This window comes from Astatotilapia calliptera, chromosome 10 (genome assembly GCF_964374335.1).
Source record: "Astatotilapia calliptera chromosome 10, fAstCal68.1, whole genome shotgun sequence".
In the NCBI taxonomy this organism is placed as follows: Eukaryota; Metazoa; Chordata; class Actinopteri; order Cichliformes; family Cichlidae; genus Astatotilapia; species Astatotilapia calliptera.
In genome coordinates, this window is record NC_137431.1 from 15,743,397 (window position 1) to 15,768,603 (window position 25,207).

General features: G+C 40.4%; 1 protein-coding gene across 3 annotated transcripts in view; it reads left to right on the forward strand.

Moving 5' to 3' along the window:
• Positions 1 to 555: 555 nt before the first annotated feature.
• LOC113030280 (pecanex-like protein 3) overlaps positions 556 to 25,207 on the forward strand; it is a 31,862-nt gene continuing 7,210 nt past the window's right edge. The window contains exons 1-29 of one of the 3 annotated variants that reach the window (XM_026181560.2): positions 556 to 1,621; positions 2,161 to 2,652; positions 3,222 to 3,430; positions 3,531 to 3,636; positions 4,113 to 4,152; positions 4,278 to 4,373; positions 4,803 to 6,548; positions 12,415 to 12,544; positions 12,772 to 12,941; positions 13,261 to 13,318; positions 13,438 to 13,579; positions 13,702 to 13,859; positions 14,586 to 14,739; positions 15,307 to 15,339; positions 15,436 to 15,607; positions 15,823 to 15,933; positions 16,360 to 16,451; positions 17,407 to 17,516; positions 17,830 to 17,935; positions 18,019 to 18,111; positions 18,204 to 18,354; positions 19,320 to 19,464; positions 20,588 to 20,765; positions 20,945 to 21,053; positions 21,333 to 21,462; positions 21,569 to 21,627; positions 21,714 to 21,929; positions 24,176 to 24,429; positions 24,693 to 24,923. In XM_026181560.2, coding sequence (XP_026037345.1) covers positions 2,500 to 2,652; positions 3,222 to 3,430; positions 3,531 to 3,636; positions 4,113 to 4,152; positions 4,278 to 4,373; positions 4,803 to 6,548; positions 12,415 to 12,544; positions 12,772 to 12,941; positions 13,261 to 13,318; positions 13,438 to 13,579; positions 13,702 to 13,859; positions 14,586 to 14,739; positions 15,307 to 15,339; positions 15,436 to 15,607; positions 15,823 to 15,933; positions 16,360 to 16,451; positions 17,407 to 17,516; positions 17,830 to 17,935; positions 18,019 to 18,111; positions 18,204 to 18,354; positions 19,320 to 19,464; positions 20,588 to 20,765; positions 20,945 to 21,053; positions 21,333 to 21,462; positions 21,569 to 21,627; positions 21,714 to 21,929; positions 24,176 to 24,429; positions 24,693 to 24,923 — 5,352 coding nt within the window. In that variant the 5' untranslated portion in view covers positions 556 to 1,621; positions 2,161 to 2,499. The remainder of the gene's footprint in view (positions 1,622 to 2,160; positions 2,653 to 3,221; positions 3,431 to 3,530; positions 3,637 to 4,112; positions 4,153 to 4,277; positions 4,374 to 4,802; positions 6,549 to 12,414; positions 12,545 to 12,771; positions 12,942 to 13,260; positions 13,319 to 13,437; positions 13,580 to 13,701; positions 13,860 to 14,585; positions 14,740 to 15,306; positions 15,340 to 15,435; positions 15,608 to 15,822; positions 15,934 to 16,359; positions 16,452 to 17,406; positions 17,517 to 17,829; positions 17,936 to 18,018; positions 18,112 to 18,203; positions 18,355 to 19,319; positions 19,465 to 20,587; positions 20,766 to 20,944; positions 21,054 to 21,332; positions 21,463 to 21,568; positions 21,628 to 21,713; positions 21,930 to 24,175; positions 24,430 to 24,692; positions 24,924 to 25,207) is intronic. The other 2 variants (XM_026181559.2, XM_026181561.2) reach the window with 2 other exon arrangements.

Sequence of the window (25,207 nt, forward strand, 5' to 3'; positions counted from 1 at the left end):
AGCAAATGGGAATGACAGCAACTCAGTCATGAAGCAGTAGGCTATTTAAAATCACAGAGTCAGGTCTGCAGATGCTGAGGTGCATAGTTCACAGAGGTCACCAACTTTCTGCAGAGTTATAGCTGCAAAGGGTGGGCGGACATTATATTAAACTCTTTCGATTAAGAATGTCAGTCAAGTTCATATGTGTGTGAAGGCATATGAGCTAATACCTAGGGCAATATAGTATATTTGCACAAGAACTTTTTTTTAACATGCCCTCAATAAATAGGCAATTTTACAGACAAAGATGGTCGGAGATGTTCTTTTACTTTAAAAGAACAACTTTTTTATTTGTAAAGAGTTTATGTGTACTGTCATAAAAACAAGAGATCGTTGGCTAATGTTGCAGAATGGCACACAAATGCGAGTTCTATACTATTTATTAAGAATAAATATAAAATATAAATGTAAAATTTTTACCTATCTAAAAATTAGCTACGGTACCTACCTATATGTAGGTCCAATTCATCTCTTCAAGCATGGACAACTGGGATTGTCAGGTGGCATCTGGAACTGAACCATTAGCAAGGTGAGGGTCTTTTGGGATTGCAGGGAGCAGTTTAGCAGTGTGGCTGGCTTAAATGGGGGTTAGCTTGGCCTACATTAACCTGAGCTAGCTGGTAAACCCATATATAAGAAACGTCTACATGAATGCCAGGACCTGAAAGTAAACATTCAGGACCTATTTATTTTTATTAATTTGTTTAGGTAGTTTTGTGGTTGATTGGTTTGTACTAACATTACATTTTAAGAATATTTTAAAATAAAAGAAGAAGAAAAAGTCCTCCTCATGACGTCAGTACACATGGCCAATCAGCGCCATGGGAATCTCTCTCGGTCTCTCACTCACTTTGCGGCCGTGCGTGCGTGCTTGCGTGCGTGTGTCAACTAGTTGTTAGCAGAGCTAGCTACCCAGTGAGCTAGCTCGTTGAAACATTTTTTGTTTTTGTTTAGTTTTTGTTTTTTTACACAGGGTCCGTTTATACCAAGAAGCATTTGTTGTTCGTCATGAGAGGGGCCCACGGCTCCCCATACATGATGTTTGTCACCCAGTCATGCCAAAGAGGAGCACGGCCTCTCGGGAAAAACGATAAGTTAGCTAACGCCAGCAAAAAGTGAAGCTACAGTTTTTTAACAGCCGATTTCCTTCCTAGCTAGCATCCTGAGACGGAAAGCGCTGAGATTTTGCATGAACTGGATGCGGAAGGAGGATATAAGCCAACCTGGACAGCTATTGCTAACTATGAGCTATGCTGGGATCCAAAATCGGAGAACATCTCACTGTGAGCACAATTATTAAATCTATCAAGCCAGCGTGAGATAATAATAGCTAATGACTTTCACCTACCTATTAGCGGTTAGCGTTAAGCTGTCTTGTTTTAGGGTGACGTTACAGTTACCCAGTCAACGATAGGGACATCAAGATAGAAATGCTTGCTTATGCGGCCTAGCATTAGCCGGTAACTAGCATTAGGTATCCTAATGTTGTCTGTCAGGCAGTTTGAGGAGATAATCTTCGGGTTTAGGTCATGTTATCATATTCACTGAGGTCACTGAAACCACTGGCGGCTGCCCAGAGGTGAGAAATGCACAGAAATCTTTGTAATATACGATGAGCTGCCAGTTAGCTTGCTAGTGCCTGTCACAAAACTTAATCTAGCTGGCACAACAATGGCCTGGACGTGAACATAGGGAGTTCATGCTGTCGGAAAACCGAATATGTCAGATATGTCATATATCACATTTTTTTGTTTGTGTGAAAGACATCTAATGGCAAATTATGTTTGTTATAATCGTTGTTTCACGTGCCATTGCTAGCTTATGTTATTCTTTTGCATTTATCGATCACTAAAACGATTCTGTCACTTCAGTTGCAATAAAGGATAATTAGTGTCCTGTGATTTAATGTAATTAAGTAAAGGACAGATGAAAGAAAAGAGTAAAATGTTAAAGTAAACATACTAAATAGACGTTATAAGTTGCACCTGAAACAAAAAGAGCAACACTAAACTTATTTGGTGATTTTTATTAGATTTTCAAGATTGTTTTTCCATAAAATCCAGTGTTTAAAGTGAAGCTTCATAAAAGAAAACTGACTAATTGTGATCTCTCTCACAGATGAGCACTTGTTCGTGCAGTCATTGGGTTACCAGTGTGTCAAAAAGTCACTCTGCTGATTACCCACCGAGGATTGGGCTAGAGTGTGGCAACGCTGGTGCAGGGAGGGAGCTTATACTGGCACAAGAATATGCAAGGACTCTTTATCTCAGCTGAAGTGTATGCATATATCTAAGACACAAAATTGCTGTGCTTGATGAAACAGTCTTGGTCAACCTGCCATGCCCCATGGACATGCCATCGTAGACACAAGATACCGTGGCTCAAACTGCTGCACAGTTTTTTGAGCTACAGCCTTGGGGGAAGCGTTTCAACTTTTAGTTGAACCTGAAGGTGGAGATGGGTTCCCAAGCTCTTCAGATACTGCGGCAGGGCGTGTGGGCTTCGCTCACTGGAGGGTGGTATGTGGATCCCCACCAGAGCACATTCTCCAACTGCTTCCACCTCTACCTTTGGATATTTCTCCTGGCTTTCCCCTTTCTTCTGTACATGGTAAGTTCATTTTCCTATCACCATAGGAGCTACCAAAATAATGCACAAATTCTTTTAAATCAGTTTTCAGAAGTTAGCCATGATGACATGATAGCTTCAAGTAATTTAGGTCAAATCACAAATTTACCTCAAGAAGTTTAATAATCCGTTTCTAACTTGCATGCCCAAGCCCTTTTTACACATTGGCAACTTCAACTGACTTAATCATCTCCCAGGATTATCATGTGTAAAATGGGTCAAATACTATGTTTTGAATAACATAACTGCATTTTTTTAATGATGTAAACTGTATGAGAGACTCATTCAGCACATATGCATGGGATAATAACTTTATAGTTTAACTTCTAGTGCTTGTAACAATAGGGGGAATAAAAACTAAGGGTGTTTGCCTGAACTTGTGTGGTTAAATTAAGATCCTGATTTAAAACAATTCCATAATAAGTTTGAAATATCCAGCTATATTTAACACCTCATTTCCAATTAAGCTTCCTTCCTGGTTCTAGTTCTTTGACGTGACTGCCTGGTCTCATTTTTGTAATTCCTCTCTTTAAATTCCAACTCCTTGTCAGGCTCTTCCTCCAAGCTTGTTGGTGGCAGGTGTGTACTCTGCTGTGGTTGCTGTATTTTTTACTGCCATTAAAGTGGTAAACTACCGACTTCATGCAATGTTCGACCTTGGGGAGATTGTAGAGAAAAAGCAGGCCTCACTAACAGCTGAAGTGCCAAGGACAGAAGAAGGAGAAGAGGGGTCAGGTGCTCATGAGGGGAATCAGCACAGGTAATGTGATGTGTCTTAAAGAAAACTTGCCTGTTGCGATGCTGTGACTTGCTGAATTCTTTGGGAAAAAAATTTCTTCCTGCATGTGACTATTTCACAGGGATAGTCATGTTGGTGTAGAGATGACTGTGTTTCGGAAAGTCAACTCAACACCCCCAGTGCGTTGCAGCTCCCAGCACTCTCTGTTTGGATTAAACCAAGTGTCGGTGAGGATTACCATATTTACTAGCATGCAACATTATCTCTTCTGGCTTCCAACATTTCTCCAGTTCTATCTATTAGAATTTTGGCACTAAGGCTTACTACAAGATGTAGCAAGCTTTAAAAGCTAGCAGGTGGTATGGCTACAGGCAAAAAATTAAAAAAATAGACAGCAGATGATTGAATAAACCAAGTTACTGTTTAACCCAAGTACACTTGTTGCTATGATCTTTCTAACTCGTAGCTCCTCATTAAATGCTAATTGGTCTGAACCTCCCGTGGCTTAGTGCCAGGTTAAAAAAATTTGTATTTTCCATGATCAGTATGCCTGTAATAGTAGTTTGCAAGATTTTTTTTTAGTTCAGTACCAAGCTAAGGGGGGATTTTTTAAGTACTTAGCGATGTTCTTATGGTTTCGTAATGCATAATCATGTGTATCAGGTGGTTTAAAGCATTGTGTATATTCTTTCTTACTCTTCAGGAATTCTTGCCTCAGTTGGAGGATTCAGGGGGTACTAAGGGTAAGCATCTAAATGTTTTAATTCTGCATACCATATTTTTATTTTAAATCATGATGTATAGAATAGATAGTCTGACATTTTTATCCAAGCATATGTTTTAAATTTGTAATTTCCTTTTATTTCAGATATCAAAGAGTTAATGCGGGAACAAGGAAGCAATAATGTGATTGTCACGTCAGCTCAACGTGAGATCCTACGTCAGAGTTCCCAGGACCCCATTAGTAAGTCTGTTATGTTTCACTGTTTAGAAATGAGCATTAGATACTGGAAACAATGTTTAATCCTTCCTGTATAAGTCAGGCTGTAAGTATATCAGTATTTTCATACAAATTTAGGAAAGGGGGGGGGGAAATGGAATCTTGAGAAACATAATTCACAACGTCAGTGTTACAGCTTGCAAAAGTGCATTTCAGTCTAGGGGGTCCTTTTGTCCCTCTGTGGGGGGATACTCCCACTAGGTTTATATCTGGGACTCTCCACCATTTGACCTCAGAACTGAAGAAGCTTCTCGGATGAGAGGTGAAACGTCTTCAAGTAACTTAAAGAAGTCCAGACGCTTTTCTTTGCAAGCTCCTTTGACTACGATGACCTGGATGACTGAGAACCTTCATAGACATTTCAGTCTAATGTTTGGTTTTCTTACCGTACAGGGGCTCTGAATGGGGTCTCATCCTGCATTGTTGCCGCTCTTGGAGGTGAGTTCCAAGGTCTTGTAGGAGTATCTGGAGTGTCAGCTGGATTTGAAGAACCTGGAGCCTTGTCTATCCCCCCTTCACCCTCGAGTCAAGAAGATGGAGGTGAGAAAGAACACTTGCAAGAAGTGGAGATGTTAACAGAACAGTTGTCTCATCAGAGTTCCAAGGACAATGATTTGGGGGCTTACTCTCCCCTTGGCCCCTCTGCTGAATCTGAGAGTTTGGGAGATACTCCCCTAAGCCCTCTTATAAAGAGTAGTTTAAGTGAAGAACTCAGTGAAAATCTGCTGGGTTTAGGCCTTGACCCTGTGGCTTTTGCTCCTGGGACTGAGCTCCCCGGCAGCCGCAGCGGAGTAGCACTAGCTGCTGGATCAACAGACAGTTGTTTCAGTGCTGGTGGAGCTACCACAGACCGTGAGACGCTAAGCACTGTTAGCAGTTACCGCAGTGAAAAAACTGATTCAACTCAGCTGGAAAGTCCTTCATTCAGCCAGTCGCGGCCTGTAGATGGACAGGTTTCTGCCTCAGCACCAGCGATAGGGTCTGACATCCACAAGCCCACAGAGGATTCAGCAGTGCAAGATGGCAGTGATACTGACAATCTGTCAGACAGTGTGTTACTACGCTCCCCTTCCAAAGAATTCTCCCTCAGCCAGGGGCTAGACCGGACACTTGTTGAAGGAGAGGATCTCCCATCTGTACCTTCTGATATTGCACAGCCCCCTCCTCTCCAGAACTCTTCCCCTTCAAGTAGTGGCCACTCAGAGGTTTGTGAATTGGACAGGAACGTCCCAGTTCCTCCTCTACCCCCACCTCGGCAGACCAATTCAGTGCCCTCAGGGCTGGCCCTGGGTCTGGTGTGTTCTGAGCCTGCTTTGCCCATATCTTCTACCCCATTCTTACTGTCTGAGCAGCCTGCTCTGCAGTCCCAGCAGGTTGTACGCCCTAAAGACTTAAAGCTGCTGCGGGCCAGCGGCGGTAGCATGGGGCACAGGCCAGGCCGAAGGAAAGCTCCAAGAAGGCGCGCTGGAGCTGGCAGTAGTAGTTTTGACTGTGGCTCTTACAGGCGTCACCACAATCATAGACAACACAGAGATTACATACCAGTGCGCAATCGACTCGGCACTAAGGCTTACAGTGAAAGTTTGTTTGAGGATTCCAGTGACGAGGACGACGGCAGTGACATGAGTGCAGGTTCTAGCCTGGGCTCTCAGCGCCGATACAGCTCAGATGATGATGACGATGATGATGATGACTCTAGTTCCTCTACCTCCTGCTACTCTCCAGACCTTGCTAACACTGGCATTACATCGACTCTTCCCCCTGCTGCTCAACTGCCTACTCCAAGGGAAGGGGATTTACCCGAAACTGCTGGCCCCTCACATCCTCGTGCTGCTCAACGCTCTTCTAGCACCGCTAGTGCTAAGACTCACGCAAGAGTGCTAAGTATGGATGGGGCAGGTGGAAGCCAGAGCAATGCAGTGGCTCTGCCCTCTACTCTGCTTGCAATGCCCTCCACCTCCACGCCTGCACCTCGGACTCTCACCATCTCTAAGTCTGATCTGGAAGCCCGGACTATACACTCTGATGGCTTTGCTGGAGCTCACCATCATCGCTTGGATTCACTTGGAGGCTCTTGGACTGGCAACCAGATGGGCTGGAGAACAGGAGAACTGGTTGAAGAGGGGGCTGTTGGAGGTGGTGAGTTTGCAAATTTTCAGTCAAGAATATATGTTTTAACTTACCCTACTGAAACAGTTTTCATCATGGTTTGGAGGTCTAACTAATTAAGAAAGTTAACCTTCATAGGGAGTCGCTGATAGTAAGGCCTATTTGTAAGGCATCAAATTGTTGCTGATATTTTTTTTCTGTAATATATTTGATGACAGACCACTATTAATTTGTACTTAATTTAATCACGAGTAATGACTCCATGGTGTAGTGATTAATACATATACCTTATTTGTGAAAGATTTTATTTAAGATGGCGAAGAGACACAAACCCAGCCTTGGGGTCTCACAAGCTAGTGTACTGTGATCTAACTAGATGTATCTGATATGATCCCTGTGTTGGTGTTGTCCCTGGTGATCATAATTAATATTGGTCCAGGTTCAACATTGCAAGTTATATTGTCATATGGAAAAAACTGCCAATGTGTACTAAAATCCAAAACGGGGCAGTTGTGGTTTAGGATGGGTTACGGTTATAATTATAGAGTTACGGTTATAATTATAGAGTTAAGGTTAGAGTTTGGTCCGAATTTCTTTCCACGTCGCAAAACCATGACATCACAACAATGTGATTGGTCACTTGCAATGATGAACCTGGCCCATCATTAGCTTCGGTGATCCTAGAACAACATTGGCACATTGATATCAGATTGTGCACTATACCCAAGCCAGTATAGAGGTGACGGTTGTGTCAGGAACTCCATCTGATATGAAGTCTGTGCCAAATCAAACATGGGTTCCATGTGCTGTGGCAATTCCTTTGGAAATAAGAGAGCAGCTGAAATTCTATTACTTTTTTTTTAGTTCCAAGTAACCATGAGGTGTGATCAGAAAGCTCTGGAAACGATTCTGTAAAAATCCAAAATCATGCCTGTATACCCATTCAAGAATATATTATACACTGCACCATTGTAAGTGGAGCTGCTATATTTACATCACTGTAGAAGTCCTGTTATGTCTTCTACTTATGTCTCAGTAGCGCCTGTTGGATCTACTCCAGTGTATTCCTTCAACTTAATTTTCATTTTCAATAAGTTTACAGTGTCACTATCAGACAAGTGTGCAATAAGAGCAAATAGTAAGAAAAGACTATGTTGCAATGTATTTGCAACTCTCATAGGCTCTTATTTTGTCAGGTAATTGTAAAATGCAGTGTTTCTTTTTCGGCTTTTCTGTTCTAAGATTTTGTGTAGAAATTTCACCAGAACCTCAATCTGTTTTGCAAAGGAAGTATGGTCTCATTAAGAGCTTGTTTGCACTTGGAGGGGCTGATGCCCTGCATAATCTGTTATCCTTCAGAGGTTGCTGGCGATGCAGGATTTTCAGCCCTGTGTGTCCACCCTGCAGCTGGATGTGAGACGTCATCTCAGCCGAATTTCTCCCAGATATCGTCTGCCTCTCTATTACCGGAGAGACCCAAAAGTGTTCACCGCCAGTTCCCCTTAGGTTAGGTGGTTATGAGGAAAACTAGATGCTTCATTGATTGGGTGGGGTGCTGTTTTCAAGTGGAGGGCCATAAATGGCACCTAGCCCCAGAGGCTTTGTCGCACATATATAAATTACTTGGAGCTGACGGCAGGTTTTCGGCTTTGGGGCATTTCTTGCTGCTCCTGAAAAATTGTTATGTCCTGATTAGGAGAGACAGTATAACAACAGTTGTGTATACAGACTGTCTGAGGCACTTGCTGTGTGACATTACACAGCCTGGCTCACACTCTGATTGTGTGGAGCAGTGAACACCTCCTGTCATTATGTGTGACGCATGTTCCCAGTGCATTGAACACTGGAGTGGAGCTACAGAGGAAATCCACTCTATGGGGAGTGGAGACTCAATCCCACAATAGTCCACCACGTCTGAAGGTGTTCGTATATTTGTTTGCATCATACAAAAACACAATCTCCTCTTTTCTTTTCCCTAAAAAAATTGAGGGCAAAACATTAGGGGAGCTCACCCATGGCCAGGCGCACTGCTATAACAGTTTCCCTGAGCAGGTTGAGGGAGCAGTGGCTGTCTTTGATTTTGATTGTTCCATGATGGATCTAACTTGTCTTCTCCACAGCCCGGCGGTGGACACTGCCTTTGCACAGGGGCCTGGTGTCACAGGTGTCACAGAGCAGTTAGCTGAGACTGGCACCTGAAAGGCTGAATTTAAATGAGTTGGGTCTCCCCCTGAGGTTGATTGAGACCATTCAGAGTGCAAGAGCAGTTTCTGTATTCTGACTTTATGAGGGTGTGTATTTGAGAGATGTGCAGCTGCGAACAAAATTTCTTATCAGTGTTGTGTTAGAATTGTGTTAGACTTCCTTCAGGTTTTGCTAGATAAGGGAAGAGCATTTTCCTCTAAAGTGTTTGGCTGGAATGTCAGGCTGCCATGTTGGCTTTGGTAATGCACCAAAGAGATTTAACTACAGTTTTAGAGTTAGTCTTAGTCTTTTTACAGCTTGCTTTAGCATCAATGAAAAATAACAGTAACTGTAAGTTGCATGCTCTATCTACCTACACATCATGTCTGTAGTTTTCAACTGTAATAGGGAGGTTTTGCACCCTAATGCTGCCTTCATGCCTGACATTAGGGATTCTACCTATAGCTGCCCTGCACAGGAGCTGTTAGCTTTTCGCCCCCTGCCATTTGGGGAATGACAGCCAGAGGTGGCTGATCTTTTGCGTGGATCAAGGGGTTAACCCCGGTTCCTTGAAAACTGAATGAGGTATCTCACTCGCACTTTGCCCATGCAACTGGACAGTGTCAGTAAGGCATCAATAGATAAAAAAAAAAAAAAAGGAAAAATGCTGACTGATATTTATTTATTTAGTCAAAATTATTTGACCTTTTGAATTTATTAAATTTAGTCATGAGTTAGTTGCTTTATGGTGTAGTAGTGGCACATAGAAGAACAGCACTAAGAATGCCTGGACCCCATGGTCTTGGTGATAAGAGCTTCTGTGGCTTGTCATGCCAGAGGGCACTTACCATAGTGAGATGCCGCATTTGAGCTTCAAAGAAATGAAGTTACCCTGGGCCTGTTTAAAAAAAACAAACAAAAAAAACAAAACTATTAACAAAATCCTCACAAAACTAAGCTCGAAATTAAGCAGGCAAAACAAAGGTATAACTGTATCTTTACGGAATAAAGCATGAGATTGGGGTTTGAAAGAACACATTCAAATTTACAGATGTAACAGAATCTGCTTTGAAGTGTCTGTTTTGTGCACAGGAACAAGAATAAAGAAAACATTTAGAAAATAATATTTTATTCAAATTTATTTTTTAGGTTATTCTATTTAATCAGATTATTTTAACATTGTGTAACATAATACCCTATATGGACAAAAGTCCCTCTTAATCTTTAAATTCAGGCGTTTTCACTCCCATTGCCAGACTTGCATAAAATCAAGCCCATAGCCAAGGAGTCTGCCTTGAGAAACATTTTTTCAAGAATGGCTCATTCTAAAGAGCTCACTGAGTTCAAGCATGCCAGCCAGTTTGTGAAATTGCTTCCATCCTAGATATTCCACTATCAGTAAGTGGTATTATTGCAAATTGGAAGCATTTAGGAACCACAGAAATGAAGGCTCAAACTGTGTAAAGTTATAGAACTGGCTTACTGACTGCATATAGTGCGCAAAAGTCTTCAAAGCTCTTTTGAGTCAATAACTGCAGAGTTCCAGAGCCCCCAGCACAAAACCATCAGCACAAAAACTTTGCACCAGCATTTTTGTGGCATGGGCTTCCACAGCTGAGCAGCTTTTACCTATATACTGTATGTATTAATGTCAGGTGTTTCCACTGTGTGTTATACTAGGGATTTTCCTAATTTCTTAGTCGACTAAATGAGGAAGAAAAAAAAAAAGACTAACTGACTAGTCTGAAACTTTGGAACACTCAGGTAATAAGTTCCATTTGAGAAACTTTTATTGGAAAATGTCAAAAATTAATAACATAGGTATTTGAAACCATTTATCACATTCTTCAGTAATGAATCATGCCGCTTAAATGTGCAGCACCTTGCAGCATGCATTATCAATATTACACATTATACTCCAGATAGACAACAAAGATGAAAAACACTTAAAATAAACCAATGTTAAAGATGATACAAAACCAAACACGTTCCACTAAAATATGACAAATTAACATCTAATAAATCACGACTTAAAAGTCCCAAGCATTATGAATGATGCACACTGTTCGAAATTCATGACATCCACTTCAATAAAAGTTCGAATCTAAAATAAAACAATAAATCATCCATCCATTTTTTTTCTGCTTATCTAAAGTCAGTCAGACATCCTTAGCCGTCCCCTTTCAATGTGAAGGAGTAGCTGCTCTTCTTTGAACCCCTTCCGAATAACTGAATTCCTTACCCTATAACTAAGGCAGAGCCCATCCACCTTATGGACAAAGTTCCTTTCCACTGCTTGTAACAATGATCTCATTCTGATAGTGTTAACAGAAAGATCAGGCCTAGATTAACAGATTTAGTTTCCCAACAATGATGTGCCATTTGGTGGCAAATGGGTGCACAACATTTAGGACCCAATAATATACCGACATTTGGCATTGATTAAAAGTTTAATAATTAGATTAAACCACTAGTAAGTCTGGTACCAACTAGTGACAACAGCAACGATTAGTCAGTTAGTCGACTAGTCACACATATGCCTACTGTAGGAATAGTGAAAGGTAACTAAAGCACAGTGTTGGGGAAAGTTGGAAATATTAATTAAAATGTTGACTGCTGTGCTTAAACTTTATTATTTTAGTAGAACTCCTTATTATGCAAGTTTACCAGAAACATTCAGGCATCATCCAGCTTTTACCTCTTTGTACCTGAGTCATGAGAATGTGAAGAAACTATGCAAAATATTTTCTACCATCTTTTGGTGCCATTTATGGTCGACGTGCAACTTATTTTTAGCAAAGACATAGTTGTTTAGGAGGTGTTCCCATCTGCACTAAAAGATGGTTTACAAAACTGTTAATCGAATAAATAACTTTGAATGAAAACCCAATAAAGTTTTATTAAACTGTCTGTTTAACAAATTATATGAATATTTTAAACACCCAAAAAGCGCTTGTTAGGCTAATTTGATAAAGAAGTTAAAACACAAGCTTCACTATAAACATTAACTGCTAACTTAATTTACCTCTGCAAATTGCCAATTTGGCTGAGGCTGCAGCTGTGCTCTTTCTCTAGCAGCAAAATCCAATGAATCTTCATCAGCAGCATAGGAGAGGAGAATGAGATGGCTGAAAGCATCTGATTTCTTTGTTATTCACTCACTGTCTTCATTTTAAATATTTTTTTGGTTTGACAGTTTGGAAAAGCATGAGTGAGATATGTGCTGCTGGTAAATAATACTGTTGTGCTCAATTACAATTCTGTTCAGATGTTTTTCTTTTTTATAAAATGGGAGTATTTAAAACAATGTTTAGCAATGAAAAATGACCGAAAAGACTACTAATACAAAAATAAGAAGCATCAGTAAGATGAGTATAAATTATTGTTTAAACCCTGATTACCACCTCACTGCTGAGACCTCAGTAACCGATCACCCCTAACACATTGAGGCAAAATCTTTTCATTAACCCATGTCCTTGCTGCTAACATGGAGTCATGCTTTGAAAAATTTCTAATAAATTAATTTTAATTAATAGTCTGGTGTGTGAAACCTAACTATCTCTTAAGCTTTATACTTATTTATTTAATAAATGAATAAATAACATAAGGACATTCTAAGTTCTGAATTAAGATAAAATGCAGTTATAGTTAAATCTTAGATATGTGCATTATATACACTGACAATGTGATGTAAATGATAAACTTTCCTCAGCCATGGCCACGGAGGAAGGGGGCAAACACGAATCAGTCAGCAGTGTAAAGAGGACCCAGGCCATACGCAGGAGACACAATGCTGGGAGCAACCCTACACCACCACCATCTACCATGGGATCTCCTCCCAGGTTTGTCATCTAAGCAAAGATGTCCCTATATTTCTGCCATGCCTTCCATATTAGTATGTTTACATTATAATGGACATAAGAATAACAGCCCAGATTAAAATTTTGTCTATATAAAGTCGTATTTTCATTAAATAATTCTAATTATAGCTCATGGAGGATGTGAGCTTTAGGAGGACTGAGTTTAGGATTAAGATTAACTGCTGTATTCATTTGTTTGCTTCCTGCAGTCTCCAGGACCTCCAGCGAGCTCGGACCTCCTCTCATTCACGCACCCGTACACTTCCCTCAGCCTTACAGTTTGCCTCTTCACTTCTACTACCCCGCAGTGGCATCCATGAGGCTTCAACATTTGACGACACATCAGAAGGGGCAGTGCACTATTTCTATGACGAGAGTGGTGAGTACCTTGTCTTGTCTAGACAGTCATTCTGTTTATCCTATTATTAAATGGGGAGATATGAGACTGAATTCATGAACAGTGGACTCTCCTTGAGTACCGATTCTTAGGACTTGCTACCTTGAAATGTTACCAGTCTGTTATTTGAGCTATTATTTTGAAGCATTATGTAAAGTAATTGTAATGTAATGGTCACTGGTATTTGAATTTACATAAAGAAAATCACTTGTCAGATTGCATTATTGTATACTCTGTCTGTGATTGCAGATTTTACACTGTTGAGGGTATTCATTTCTGCTGTGTCTCTGTTATATAACAGGAGTAAAGAGGTCCTACACATTTGGACCTGCTGGAGGCGGCTATGAGGACCCAGTTCAGTAAGTTATAAAGTTTTTATTGCCAAGTGTCTTTCTTTTCTACAGACTACGAGAGTTATTGTTGTCATTAAAACATTACTAACAGCTACATTCAAGGCTGTGAAATTTTACACTTGCAGAGAAAGGGAGAGGCAGTCCCAATCTTCAAGCTTCACATCCACTGAGGTCCCAGAAGGGGCACCAGTCCTGTCCATGCTACAGCCCAGACAAGGGGCTTTACAGGGGATGCAGGTGCGCAGGGTGCCTCTGGAGATGCCCGAGGTTAGCAGTGCTTCATTGATTATTCCAAATAGGACATCAGTCGGCACATCAAAGCTAACTATCACAGACGGTCCTTCTAGATCCTGTTTCCTAATTCACACAATCTCTGAATTCTTACCTAGTTTGATCTGGATCACGAGTCTCTACAAGAGTCCCAAGAAAACACTTTGATGATTGAGGAGAAAGCCAAACCTAAACAGTACTATCGCTTTTGGGTGCTGCCTGGAAAGTGGCTGAGAGTCCGATATGATCGACTGGCTCTGCTTGCCTTATTAGACAGGTAAGACAAAACATTGGAAAAGAGAATGGATTACATTTTATTTAGTTACTTTTCTCTGTGACAGCAAAGAAAAATGTACAAAATGTACTCTGTTGCCCCTCAAATAATTAATACATAACAACATTTGTTTTTGTTTTAGTTTTGACAAATTATCAGTTCAAGTAAATATTTAACTTATAAAAGCAACTGAGTTCACTTTTAAACAGGTCCATGGTTTTGATTGAGAATTGATAGAGAAGATGGATTAACAAGTCCAACAAATTTGTTCACTCTGTATCATTTCTGAAGGCTGCTTTTCCTCTTACACTGAAGCAAAAGATTTTCATTCATAAGCGAAGTTCTTTTAAAGGATCAATTTAAAATATTTTCACTAAACAACAACTCAGAAAAATGTTATCCTGTGTTTTTCTTTCAAATACATAGAAGCTTGTGGCATGATATTATACAGGATGCATTGTAAACTGATTTAGATGAAACTTTAAGGTTTTACTATAATACTGATACTCGTTTTTTTTTTGTTGTTTTTTTTAATGGGTTGTTTCGTTTGTAATGGATGAACCTCCTCATTGTCACAGGACTTATGTCCAGTGGGATATTGACTTAACACTTAATACACATTTGGTTTAATTTTTTTCATGAAGCACATTTTATTTACAAGTCAAAGACAAAATTTAGATATAATTTTGAGGTTTCTCAAATATGTACTGCTGCACCTTACTTTCCCAGGAACCGCCGTGTGGGAGAGAACGTGTTTGCTGTGGTGCTGGCCAGCCTGGTGGCATTCCTGGGGTTCCTGCTGCTGCTCCAAGGCTTTTTCAGGGACATTTGGGTCTTCCAGTTCTGCCTGGTCATTGCTAGTTGCCAGTACTCCTTACTGAAGGTACCTCTTATTTATGTTGTTTCTCTTACCAAAAGTCTTCAGCAAGTAACTTAATAATCGTCACTGTATGACCAAAACTTGTGTTCTTACAATGTCATAACATATAAGTGCTCAGTCTAAACTAAACTCTGAACCACCGTTTGGTCCTGTGAAAATCTCTAAACAGATCGCGCAGGTGGAGATTTGGCAAAATCATATCCTGTCGAATTTAATCTTACTTAGAGCTTAGAGATTTGATGTTCATTTAAAAGAAAAAAGGGGGAAAAACAAATGGTTGTCAGACTTAGCCTATGTAAGACCGTTATAAGACTTTCTCTTACAACGCATCCTCTGTCAAGAGTACAATAATTGTGCAATTTAAAACAAGTCCAGTAATATGATACTGGACTTGTTTTAAAGCAATCTTTTAACATCATTGTTGTAGGAAGACTAAGTGCTCAAAATCCAGTCCAAGGGTCACAACAATTTTCAGTTAACCTGGTTAGCTAGAGCCAAGCAATTGTCGTTCCTATTTTTAACATACACGTGAAAGACATGAAGCCTAAATTCCCTGCCTCTTTGTTTTAGAGTGTACAGCCAGATGCAGCCTCTCCCATGCATGTGAGTAGTAGATTTAGGAATCCACATTTTATAAAATACTTTTGACCTTAAAATTATGGTATAACGTTGTTTCTCTCCTTGTCTGTTATGTAAAAGGGGCATAACTGGATCATTGTGTACAGTCGGCCAGTCTACTTCTGCTTATGCTGTGTGATGATCTGGATCTTTGACTTATCTGGGCGCTCTGGAAGTCTGCAGCCCTTCTCTCTCTATGGCATCATCATCTTCTCTGCGCAATTCCTGCTCTGTGTCAGGGATGTGCTCATTGGTTAGTATTATTCATGGATTCTTTTACATCAGGCTGATGTTCAGATTGACAGTGCTAGCATTGCTACATGCAGGTCTATCTTTCTTATTGCAGTGTTAATTAAATAGCCCTTAATATATCCTGATTGTAACACTGCTTTATGCAGGAGGAGGATTAGTGGGTTTTTAAACTGTAACCCATTTTTAAACACAATTTCCCCTCTTTTCATCCAACAGTGTTTGCCCTGTGTTTCCCAGTCATTTTCCTGTTTGGGTTGCTACCTCAGGTCAACACTTTTGTGATGTGTCTGCTGGAGCAGATTGACATGCACATTTTTGGTGGAACTGGTAAGAATATTATTACACGAATGGGATAATCGAACACTTGGAAGTTGAAAGTGTTAGACCATTTTTAGGAGGACCGTTTAAAAACCATGTGGTTATTTGAACACATCCTTGTGTTTATTGGTACATTTGAACACAGCAAAGTTTGTTTTGTTTTTTTAAAATGGTCACTACACACTATCACAGTAGGCAGTTAGATGTATGGTTATTGTTTCCGCCTTGGGAAGGCCTGGCTTCAGTAAACAATGCAAATAAAAATTTTTAAAAAATGAGAGATTCTGCTTGTGCATTGCTCAGAGAAACTAGTAAAAACAAATACTTTGAGTATTTCTGCCCAAACAGAATAATGAGAGTTGTCTACCATTTGTGTCGTTGTGTCTCACCCATACCAGCCTAATTGTGTCTGATCTCTCTGTATTCTTTCCTCAGCCACTACCAGCCCCCTTTCATCTCTGTACAGCCTCATACGCAGTGTGCTGGTGGCTGCCCTGCTGTATGGATTTTGCCTCGGTGCCATAAATGTAAGTTGAACCGACTGACTGTCCCAGTTCGCACCTGTTATTAATGTGCGTCATGGGTGATCTGATCACAGGTAGACTGCTTACTCTCCACATATGTCTCAAGTGATCATTTGTGATTGCGTGTCACTTCCCGGCTCGGCATCTATGCAGACATACAGTATTATGTGTGTGAGCCACCACTCTCTTCTGCAGCAATTTATTGAAAAATGAGGAAATACGGATCATATGCAGGGCAAAAACGGAGTTTGTACAATTCTTATGAGCTTGATAGTCAAAATTTAGTATGAACACCTTTATTTTTTAATATTATGACCTCCTAGGCAAGCATTGCTGTAATTGTTAGCGCTCAGCTGTAAAAGGCTGATGGGGTATTGTTGTCACCCCTCTGGGTGGGTGAGCAGGTGACGTGAATACAGTAACTAACTAGAGAGTGAGGCGATGTAAGGTTTTCAGTATGGTCGAATGATTCATTGGTCGGTGCTAAGTGGCTTAACAGAACATTCTTGTCCAAGGACTGGCCTGAATGAATGAAAAAGCAGCCAATGGCCAAAGAGAAAACTTTGAAAGCCTGGATACCTATTGCTCAAGATCACTTTAAAAATTACAGGTCTAACTCCTTCGAAGCAAAATATAAAGAAATAAGACTGTGTACTGTAAAACAATATTATTTCAGTGACAAGTGGGTTTGATTTTTAACTGGTAAAAGGTAGAAATGCACTTCCCCTGACTATTCAGCTGGAAATTAAAAGAAGAAATCAAAACAGTGCAAGCTGTGTTTCTATTCCTTGACATGTTCAGGCAAGCCAAGTCGCCAAAAGAGCTGTTAATGTGTGATTATGTTAGTGTCAGGTGTGAACTTACTGAACACGACATGGAAGAGTTTGAACGTGTTTTTCCTATTACAGTCGTCTATTTGACTCCCCCCCCCCCCTTTTTTTTTTTTTTTTCCCATCAGGCACCGTGGGGGGACGCCCATGTTCCAGTACTGTTCTCCGCGTTTTGTGGGCTACTCCTGGCCTTATCCTACCACCTGAGCCGCCAAAGCAGCGATCCTACCATCCTTTGGTCAGTATTTCCTGTTTCATATCGGCAATGATGGTCTTGGGAGTCTTTATTGAATCTTCTTTTTAGATCCAGAATAGATTAACAGTTACTTAAAGAAGTCTATATAGCAAGATAGATAGCAATAGATAGCAAGTCTAAAGTGTAGTTTGTGTGTTTTACAAAGTTAGCTACAATCCAAGACATAAAAATGATGCTAATGGCCAAGAGACACTGCTGCTGTCTTGATCATCTGTGAAGACTTTGATGATAGATTGTATCTTTCTGTGGTATTTCTTGTAACTCTTTCTTTTATGCTTTTTACCCGTAACATCAGGTCACTGGTCCGGTCTAAATTATTCCCAGAACTGGAGAACCGAAACCCAGAAGAACCCCCTGTGGAAATCAAGGACCCTCTTCCTGATAAGCTACGCAACTCTGTGGTAACTACTGTTGCTCACCAGCCTGCAGTTTAATTTTTATGTAATGATTTAATTAGCTTTAAAATCAATCTGTCTATTTATAGAAAGAGATTCTTCATTCGGACCTCGTCATCTGTCCCCTCATGGCTGTGATTACCTTTGCCATCAGTGCCAGCACAGTTTTCATCGCTCTTCAAGTTAGTTGGAGCAGTATGCATGACCTTACTCTCGCATCATTTTTGTATATAGACTTAATTAAAATGTTTCTCTTTTTGCTCTTGCTCCGCAGCCTGCTCTTAGCGTTGTCTTATACATCCTGGCTGGAGTTGTTGGCTTCATTACACACTATCTCCTGCCTCAGCTCCGCAAACAGCTGCCATGGTTCTGCCTGGCTCACCCTTTGCTCCGCTCCAAAGAGTATAGTCAATTTGAGGTCCGAGGTGGGTGTCTGATTGCATCTTTTATCTTCATTCACATGCACAGAAAAATAACAACATCTAGAAATACATGTATAGTATAACAGGCTTTGGAAACTGAAATGTTATAAGTTGTTCTAATTACAAAAAGTAAGATCTCCAGCTGAAAGTGCTCTTGAGAAAACACTCCCGGCAAACTTCATAGGCTGCTTCACCAGACAATACATAACTATTTTTAAACAACAGTCAGCTGCATATTTTGAATATGATTTGAATATCATTGATTAATTAAGTAATATATATTAAGTAATATATACACTCAACACTAAAAATAAATCAGTTATTTTATCTCAAGATTTTTGTGTTAGAAGTTGTTTAAAATGATCAAATTACTGTCATGTCTTCTTGAGTTTATCTTTAAATATTTTACAGACAATTTTTGCAATGTTTTTAATAGTGCTAGTCAGCCACAACTTTAAAAGCATCTGCTTAATATTGAATAGATTCTCCTTGTGCTACTAGAATAGCTCTGATTCATCAGAACATGGACATTGGAGCCTTGGGGTGTCTGGCACTGAGATGGTGACAGTGATAGTTCCTGTGGGCCAGTTTAGGCTTGATTTTTGAAATTTAGTGGGCAGGCCTGGTCTCTTTATTGAATTCTTCAGGCAATTTCTAAGCATTTTTGCAGTGTGGTAGAGCATACAAGCCTGCTGGAGGAGGATGGGTGTTTCTGGGAGTATCGTTACAACCCAGAAACATCCACATGAATCCCAAGTGAGTAACACTGATCTCACAATCCTGCAGTGATGATCAGATCAGTTTTATTCATGTCATCTGTCAGTGGTTTTATTGTTGTGGCTAATTAGTGTATTGAACCTCTTTTAAAACTTCACTTTTCTTTTTCTTCACAGCTGTGGTGGGATATCTGCAGTTTGTGAATTACTCCACATTTGTAACATTTTTTTTTTTCTTTCTGTTTGACCCAGATGCTGCTCAGTTGATGTGGTTTGAGAAGCTGTACGCATGGCTTCAGTGTGTGGAGAAATATTTTATCTACCCAGCTGTAGTGCTGAACTCCCTGACCACCGAAGCTCGAACAGTGGGCCAGAATCACAAAGAGCTGGACATCTAGTAAGCATTTCCTCGTCCTGGTTCTGTTAATATTTTAAATGTTATACTGTTATACTTTTCTTTATCTCTGCTCCCTGTGAACATGTGCTGTCTGCTGGATGTGTTGAACTCTCCCATGTGTGCCTTATGTCCCATCTCCCTCTGCTGTCTTCTTTTTCCCATCATCCCCAACCGGTGGTGGCAGCTGCCCCTCCCTGAGCCTGATTTTTTTTTTTTCTTCTGGTCTTTTGATAGTTGGTGTTTTCTCTAATATTGTACCCCCTTTCCCTACAGTATAAAGTTTCTTGTGGGGACAGTTGTTGTGATTTGGCACTATATACATCCATTCGAATTGAATTGAACTCTTGAAACGGGTGATTTTAAAAATGTGAGCATCAAGAGAAATTTGTCAGGTTTTATTTCATTAAACAGTGTAGTAGTATATTGTATGTTACCTGTGATTTTCTTTTCTTTGAAGAAATAGTAGTTTGTTTTCGTCATTTTCAAAAAATGAGTGTGAGAACCACAGTGAAGATTTTTACAGCAGTCTTTGCAGTCGTGTAAAAAACTGTGATGATTCAGTAGCTTTTAAAGCTTCAGTTCATTCATTTTTGTGCACTTTTCTTTGTGCACAGCTCCATTAAGGTCCCACCACAGCATTTCAGTTAGGTTAATGTCTGGACTTTTTTGGGGCCATTGCAGCATCTTAATTTTTTTAATTTTCACACATTTTGTGTAGATTTGCTGCTGTGAGTGGAATTATTGTTCTGTTGCACCAACTCACTTTTGGCTAAGGACACACTGGCTGATGCTCACTTAATGAACTTTTTATTAGCAGCAACTTGCTGCTACTTACACTCTTACTGTAATTCTCTAGGAATTAAAGGTGGATTTAGTTTTTCTGTATAAAGTGTTGCGAAAACCTTTCTTTTCACATCACTGTAAAATTATGCACACTTCTCTGCAAACTCTAAAGAAAGGGGTTAAACTGTAGCACGTACACGCAATCACTAGCACCTGTTGTTGAATAATCATTTCATTTCTTACTCTGTTGTTGTAACCATATGTTAGCATATGTTGATTTTTTTTCTCTCTCTCTCTCTCCCCCCCCCCCCTCTCTCTCTCTCTTCCTCGAACCCTCCAGTAGCCGAGCTTTCTTTATCTCGGTAGCTGGAATGAAGCTGCTGCGTTCGTCCTTCTGTACCCCATCGCAGCAGTACGTCACACTGTGCTTCACCACACTCTTCTTCCACTACGACTATCCACACTTCTCAGAGACCTTCTTAATCGATTACTACTTCATGTCCATTCTCTTCAGCAAGGTTAGAAAAATTTCATATTTGTAGCATTCTTTCGTCACAAATGATTTTGTTCTACTTTAGAAACAGCTTCCTGCACACAAATAGTCTTAATCGTCTTATTTCTGTAGCAAATATGAATACTATTTTTACATGCGCATGTGTGTGAGAGTTGATAATGATGAATGTTTGAATGTTTTCAGATGTGGGACCTGCTGTACAAGCTGCGTTTCGTGCTGACCTACATTGCCCCCTGGCAGATCACTTGGGGCTCAGCCTTTCATGCCTTTGCTCAGCCCTTTGCTGTGCCCCGTATCCTTATTCAGCTTGATTTTGTGATAGTAGGAATACACCAGTGCCAAATTTAAGGTTGATAGAGTATAAGATGGCAAATTGTAGCTTTAAGATGTGACAAAGGTATTTTATGTTGCAAGATTATTGAATTGTTTTGCATTACTGCACAGAGGTTATTGTTATTTTGTGCTGTATTCTTTATTTTGATAGTCTTAAGTGTCAGTGAAGTTATTCAGTGGAGATTTTTGTTTTGCTTTGGGGGTTTTGGTGACATGTCCTTAACTCTTGCTATTTCAGACTCTGCTGTTCTTTTTGTCCAAGCTGTCTTTTCTGCCATCTTCTCCACACCTCTCAATCCTGTCCTTGGCAGTGCTGTATTTGTCACCTCATACACCAGGCCCGTTAAATTCTGGGAGCGCGACTACAAGTATGTGTTTGGTTAAATAACCTTTGCAAGTGTGAAACTGTATATCTTACACTCTTAATATAAATTAAATCTATTTGGTTTTAATCCTAATTTGTCCTGTTTACAGCACCAAGAGGGTCGATCATTCCAATACTAGACTTGCCACCCAGTTAGACCGCAACCCAGGTATGCCACAGTGTTCCCTCCTGTCGATGCTTACCGATTTTTGTTCTGAAATGAAGGTGACAGTCTGTTTTGTTTTTATCATTAAGGTGCTGATGACAACAATTTGAACTCTATTTTCTACGAGCACCTGACCCGCTCTCTGCAGCACAGCCTCTGTGGAGACTTACTGCTCGGCCGCTGGGGGAACTACAGCACGGGCGACTGCTTCATCCTCGCGTCAGACTACCTCAACGCTCTGGTCCACATCATCGAAATCGGCAACGGCCTTGTGACCTTCCAGCTGAGGGGTCTAGAGTTCAGAGGTCAGCAGCATGCGATGTTTAGAGCTCATAAAATAGTAATGTAGTTTTTAGTTGTTTACCATCTTGTTGTGACGTGGACATCAGTCAAATGTTGTGAAAAAGTACTTATTATGGGGATGTGGTGCTGTAGCTTAATCAGTAGTTAAAAAGAGGTTTCTGATGGCACTAGTTTCCCTGGAATATAAAGCTTTAGGTGGCAGCAGACGTAGAAGTTTCTCGATTTAACTTGTCATAAAGTAAATGTTAAATAAATGTAAATGTCGTCACATTATTTCATGCCGATAGAAAAATTACACGATTGACGATGAAATTCGTACCCTGTGCAATTATGTCTGCCATTAAGTATGAAATCTCCGTGGAAAATGAAGGCTTGATTGCAGAGGAATGAGGGGGAGAGATTGAAAAGTCGTCTAAAGCCACTTCACCTTCATATTTTGAAGATTACTTTGTGTTTAAGTTCTTATAGCATATTTTTATTCTTAAAAGAGATCAGTTTCACATCTGTCGGTTTATTTTAAGGTCATTGAGGATTCAAAAAAAAAAAAAAAGTTGTGCGTCAGCCTCTGAAGAGGTTGTCACTTGGCAAAGCGGGGCTTTATGATCTATAATGATACGACCTTAAAACCGATTATTTTTTTGGTTAAGTTTAATCTTTTTTTATTTTTTAGCTGAGTAAAATTATTCAAGGCCAAGCATTGAATGTGTGGGCAGTGAAGTGTTTCTACCTGTTCTTAATCATATCGTTCCTCTTGTTTCTCTCCTGCTGGAGTCTGTGACAGCTGCTAGAGCTGTAGGGTAAAAGATTATTAAATTTGACACTCTGACTTTGACAGTCATTTCACCAAGTTTCATTATAATGTCTCACTCTGTCACGACCAGTGAATGAGTGATTGGAGCTCTCTTTATGCACACAGCTTTTAAAGCGTTTAAAGAATATGATCACACTGTCACTGGATTCGTCGTATCTCAGAAATGCTTTGACCTATTGGAGCCCTATTGGCATTTGGACACCACATCAAATAATTAGGTGGTGTTTAGCCTTAAATAAGCATAACATCTCTTATTGGTTATACCCCGTGTGACACATGTTAGCCTAATTTGGTGACTCTTAAAAACCTCACCAAGATTTTATTGATTTTAAAACTCATTAAAGTCAGTCCAAATTAGCTGAAGAGTCTCATGTGTTGACATGAAACCTATGTACAGCACCTCTTACCAGCGTAATTTTAGAAAACAAAAAAGGTCACCTTTTAACACAAGATACTTTTTCTGATTTTATCAAAGTTCATTTTCTGCAAGGGGTGGCAGTCTAAGCAGAGATATCAACATTTTCCTTTCCCCAGCGATCTCCTACAGCTCATCTGGGCAGAAACTGAGGCGTTTCCGAATTAATGGAGAGCTATAATCTCTCCAGGGTGTACTGGGTTTGCCCCAGGGCTGCCTCTCAGTAGGACATGCCCCAGAACACCTCATGTAGGAGGCATTCTAGTCAGATCCATCAAACTACCTCAAATGTGGAGGAGTTAGTGGCTCTTTTCTGAACTCTATCACCTTATCACTGTGGGAGAGAGCAGTCACCCTTCAGAGAAGCTAATTTCCACCACTTGTATCAATGATCTTGTTCTTTCAGTCACTACCCAGAGCTTGTGACCGTATGGGAGCTGGAGTAGCTAGAGATAATTGATACCTCTACCACAACAGACCAGTGCAGCATCCAGTACAGATACTGTGCCACTCTGTCAATCTCTTGCTCTGCTCCTCCTGACTCATGAATAAGACCCAGAGATACTTAAACTCCTCCACTTAGAGCAGCAACTCATCCCAGATGTGGAGGATCTCCTTCGTGTCATTGTACAGTCTTTACCTTAGAGTATAAAGCGCCTTTAGATAACTGTTGTTCTGATTTGGCGCAGTATGAATAAAATTGAATTGAGTGAAGACACCCGTTGGACCTCAGACTTGGAGGTGCTAATTTTCCTCGCAGCTGCAAACTGCCTTAGCCCAAGCTGGAGGTCACAGGCTGACGAAGCCAAACAAACCAAGAACAAAGACGAGATCCTGAGGCCACTCAAGCCAAAACCGTCAGCCAATTACAACACACGCAGAAACTCTGTCCATAAAAGTTTTAAACACATTATGCAGATATATATTTTTTTGAAGTTGTGTTTTCCAGGCAGATTGTGTCAGTGTCATCTGTTGGAGCCCTTTAATAGAGCAGCTAATCCTTATGTTTCACATCTTTCCAGGTACCTACTGTCAGCAGAGGGAGGTAGAAGCAATCACAGAGGGGGTGGAGGAGGATGAAGGCTGCTGCTGCTGTGAACCAGGTCACCTGCCTCACATGTTGTCATTCAATGCTGCCTTTGGACAGCGCTGGCTGGCCTGGGAGGTGGCTGCTACAAAGTACGTGCTCGAAGGCTACAGCATCAGCGACAACAATGCCGCCTCCATGTTGCAAGTATTTGACCTTCGTAAGATCCTCATCACATACTACGTCAAGGTGAGCCAATGTTGAGGAGCTGTTTTTACTCTGTTCTCACATCATGCTTTTTGCGTTTTATTGCAGTTGGTTTTGTTTACTTTAGTTGACTCGAGGCTGTTTTACTTCTGTGATGAAGAGCAAGTCATAGAAATTTAGAAGCTAAGATATGAAGCTAAAATATGCACATACTTGTAATCCTTGATGTGGATTTAAAGCTGTCTACAAAAATGTTTTCCTAGCGTGACTAGTATTTTGGATTATGTATTTGTTGTGTCCAATAGAGCATCATCTACTATGTGAGTCGATCTTCTAAGCTGGAAGAGTGGCTGACCAATGAAACAATTCAGGAGGCTTTACGACCTTGTCTCGGATCAAACTACGTAGACAGTGACCCCACCTTCAACCTGAACATTGACGAGGACTATGATCACAGAGCGTCCGGCATCACCCCGTCCTCATTCTGCATGGTTTACCTGGACTGGATTCAGTACTGCAACAGCAGGCGCCAGACAGTAAGACTCCTCCACAACATTTAAACTATAACGTCACATGTGTGGGTTGCATTTGTAGTGCTTTTTCCCTTATGCTACACATATTTTGATCATAACGGATCAAGTATATCTTGCTTTCATGTGCACAAGAAGATGCTATTTGGTCGCATTTTTCTAAATGACATCTGTTGTCTTCCACTTTATGTCTGTCATTAGGATACTTTTTTCATCATTACAAACAAGTGAAATGTTTAATAACAGAAATACAGAAGGCATTAAATGTACAACATTGCACAATTTATTTG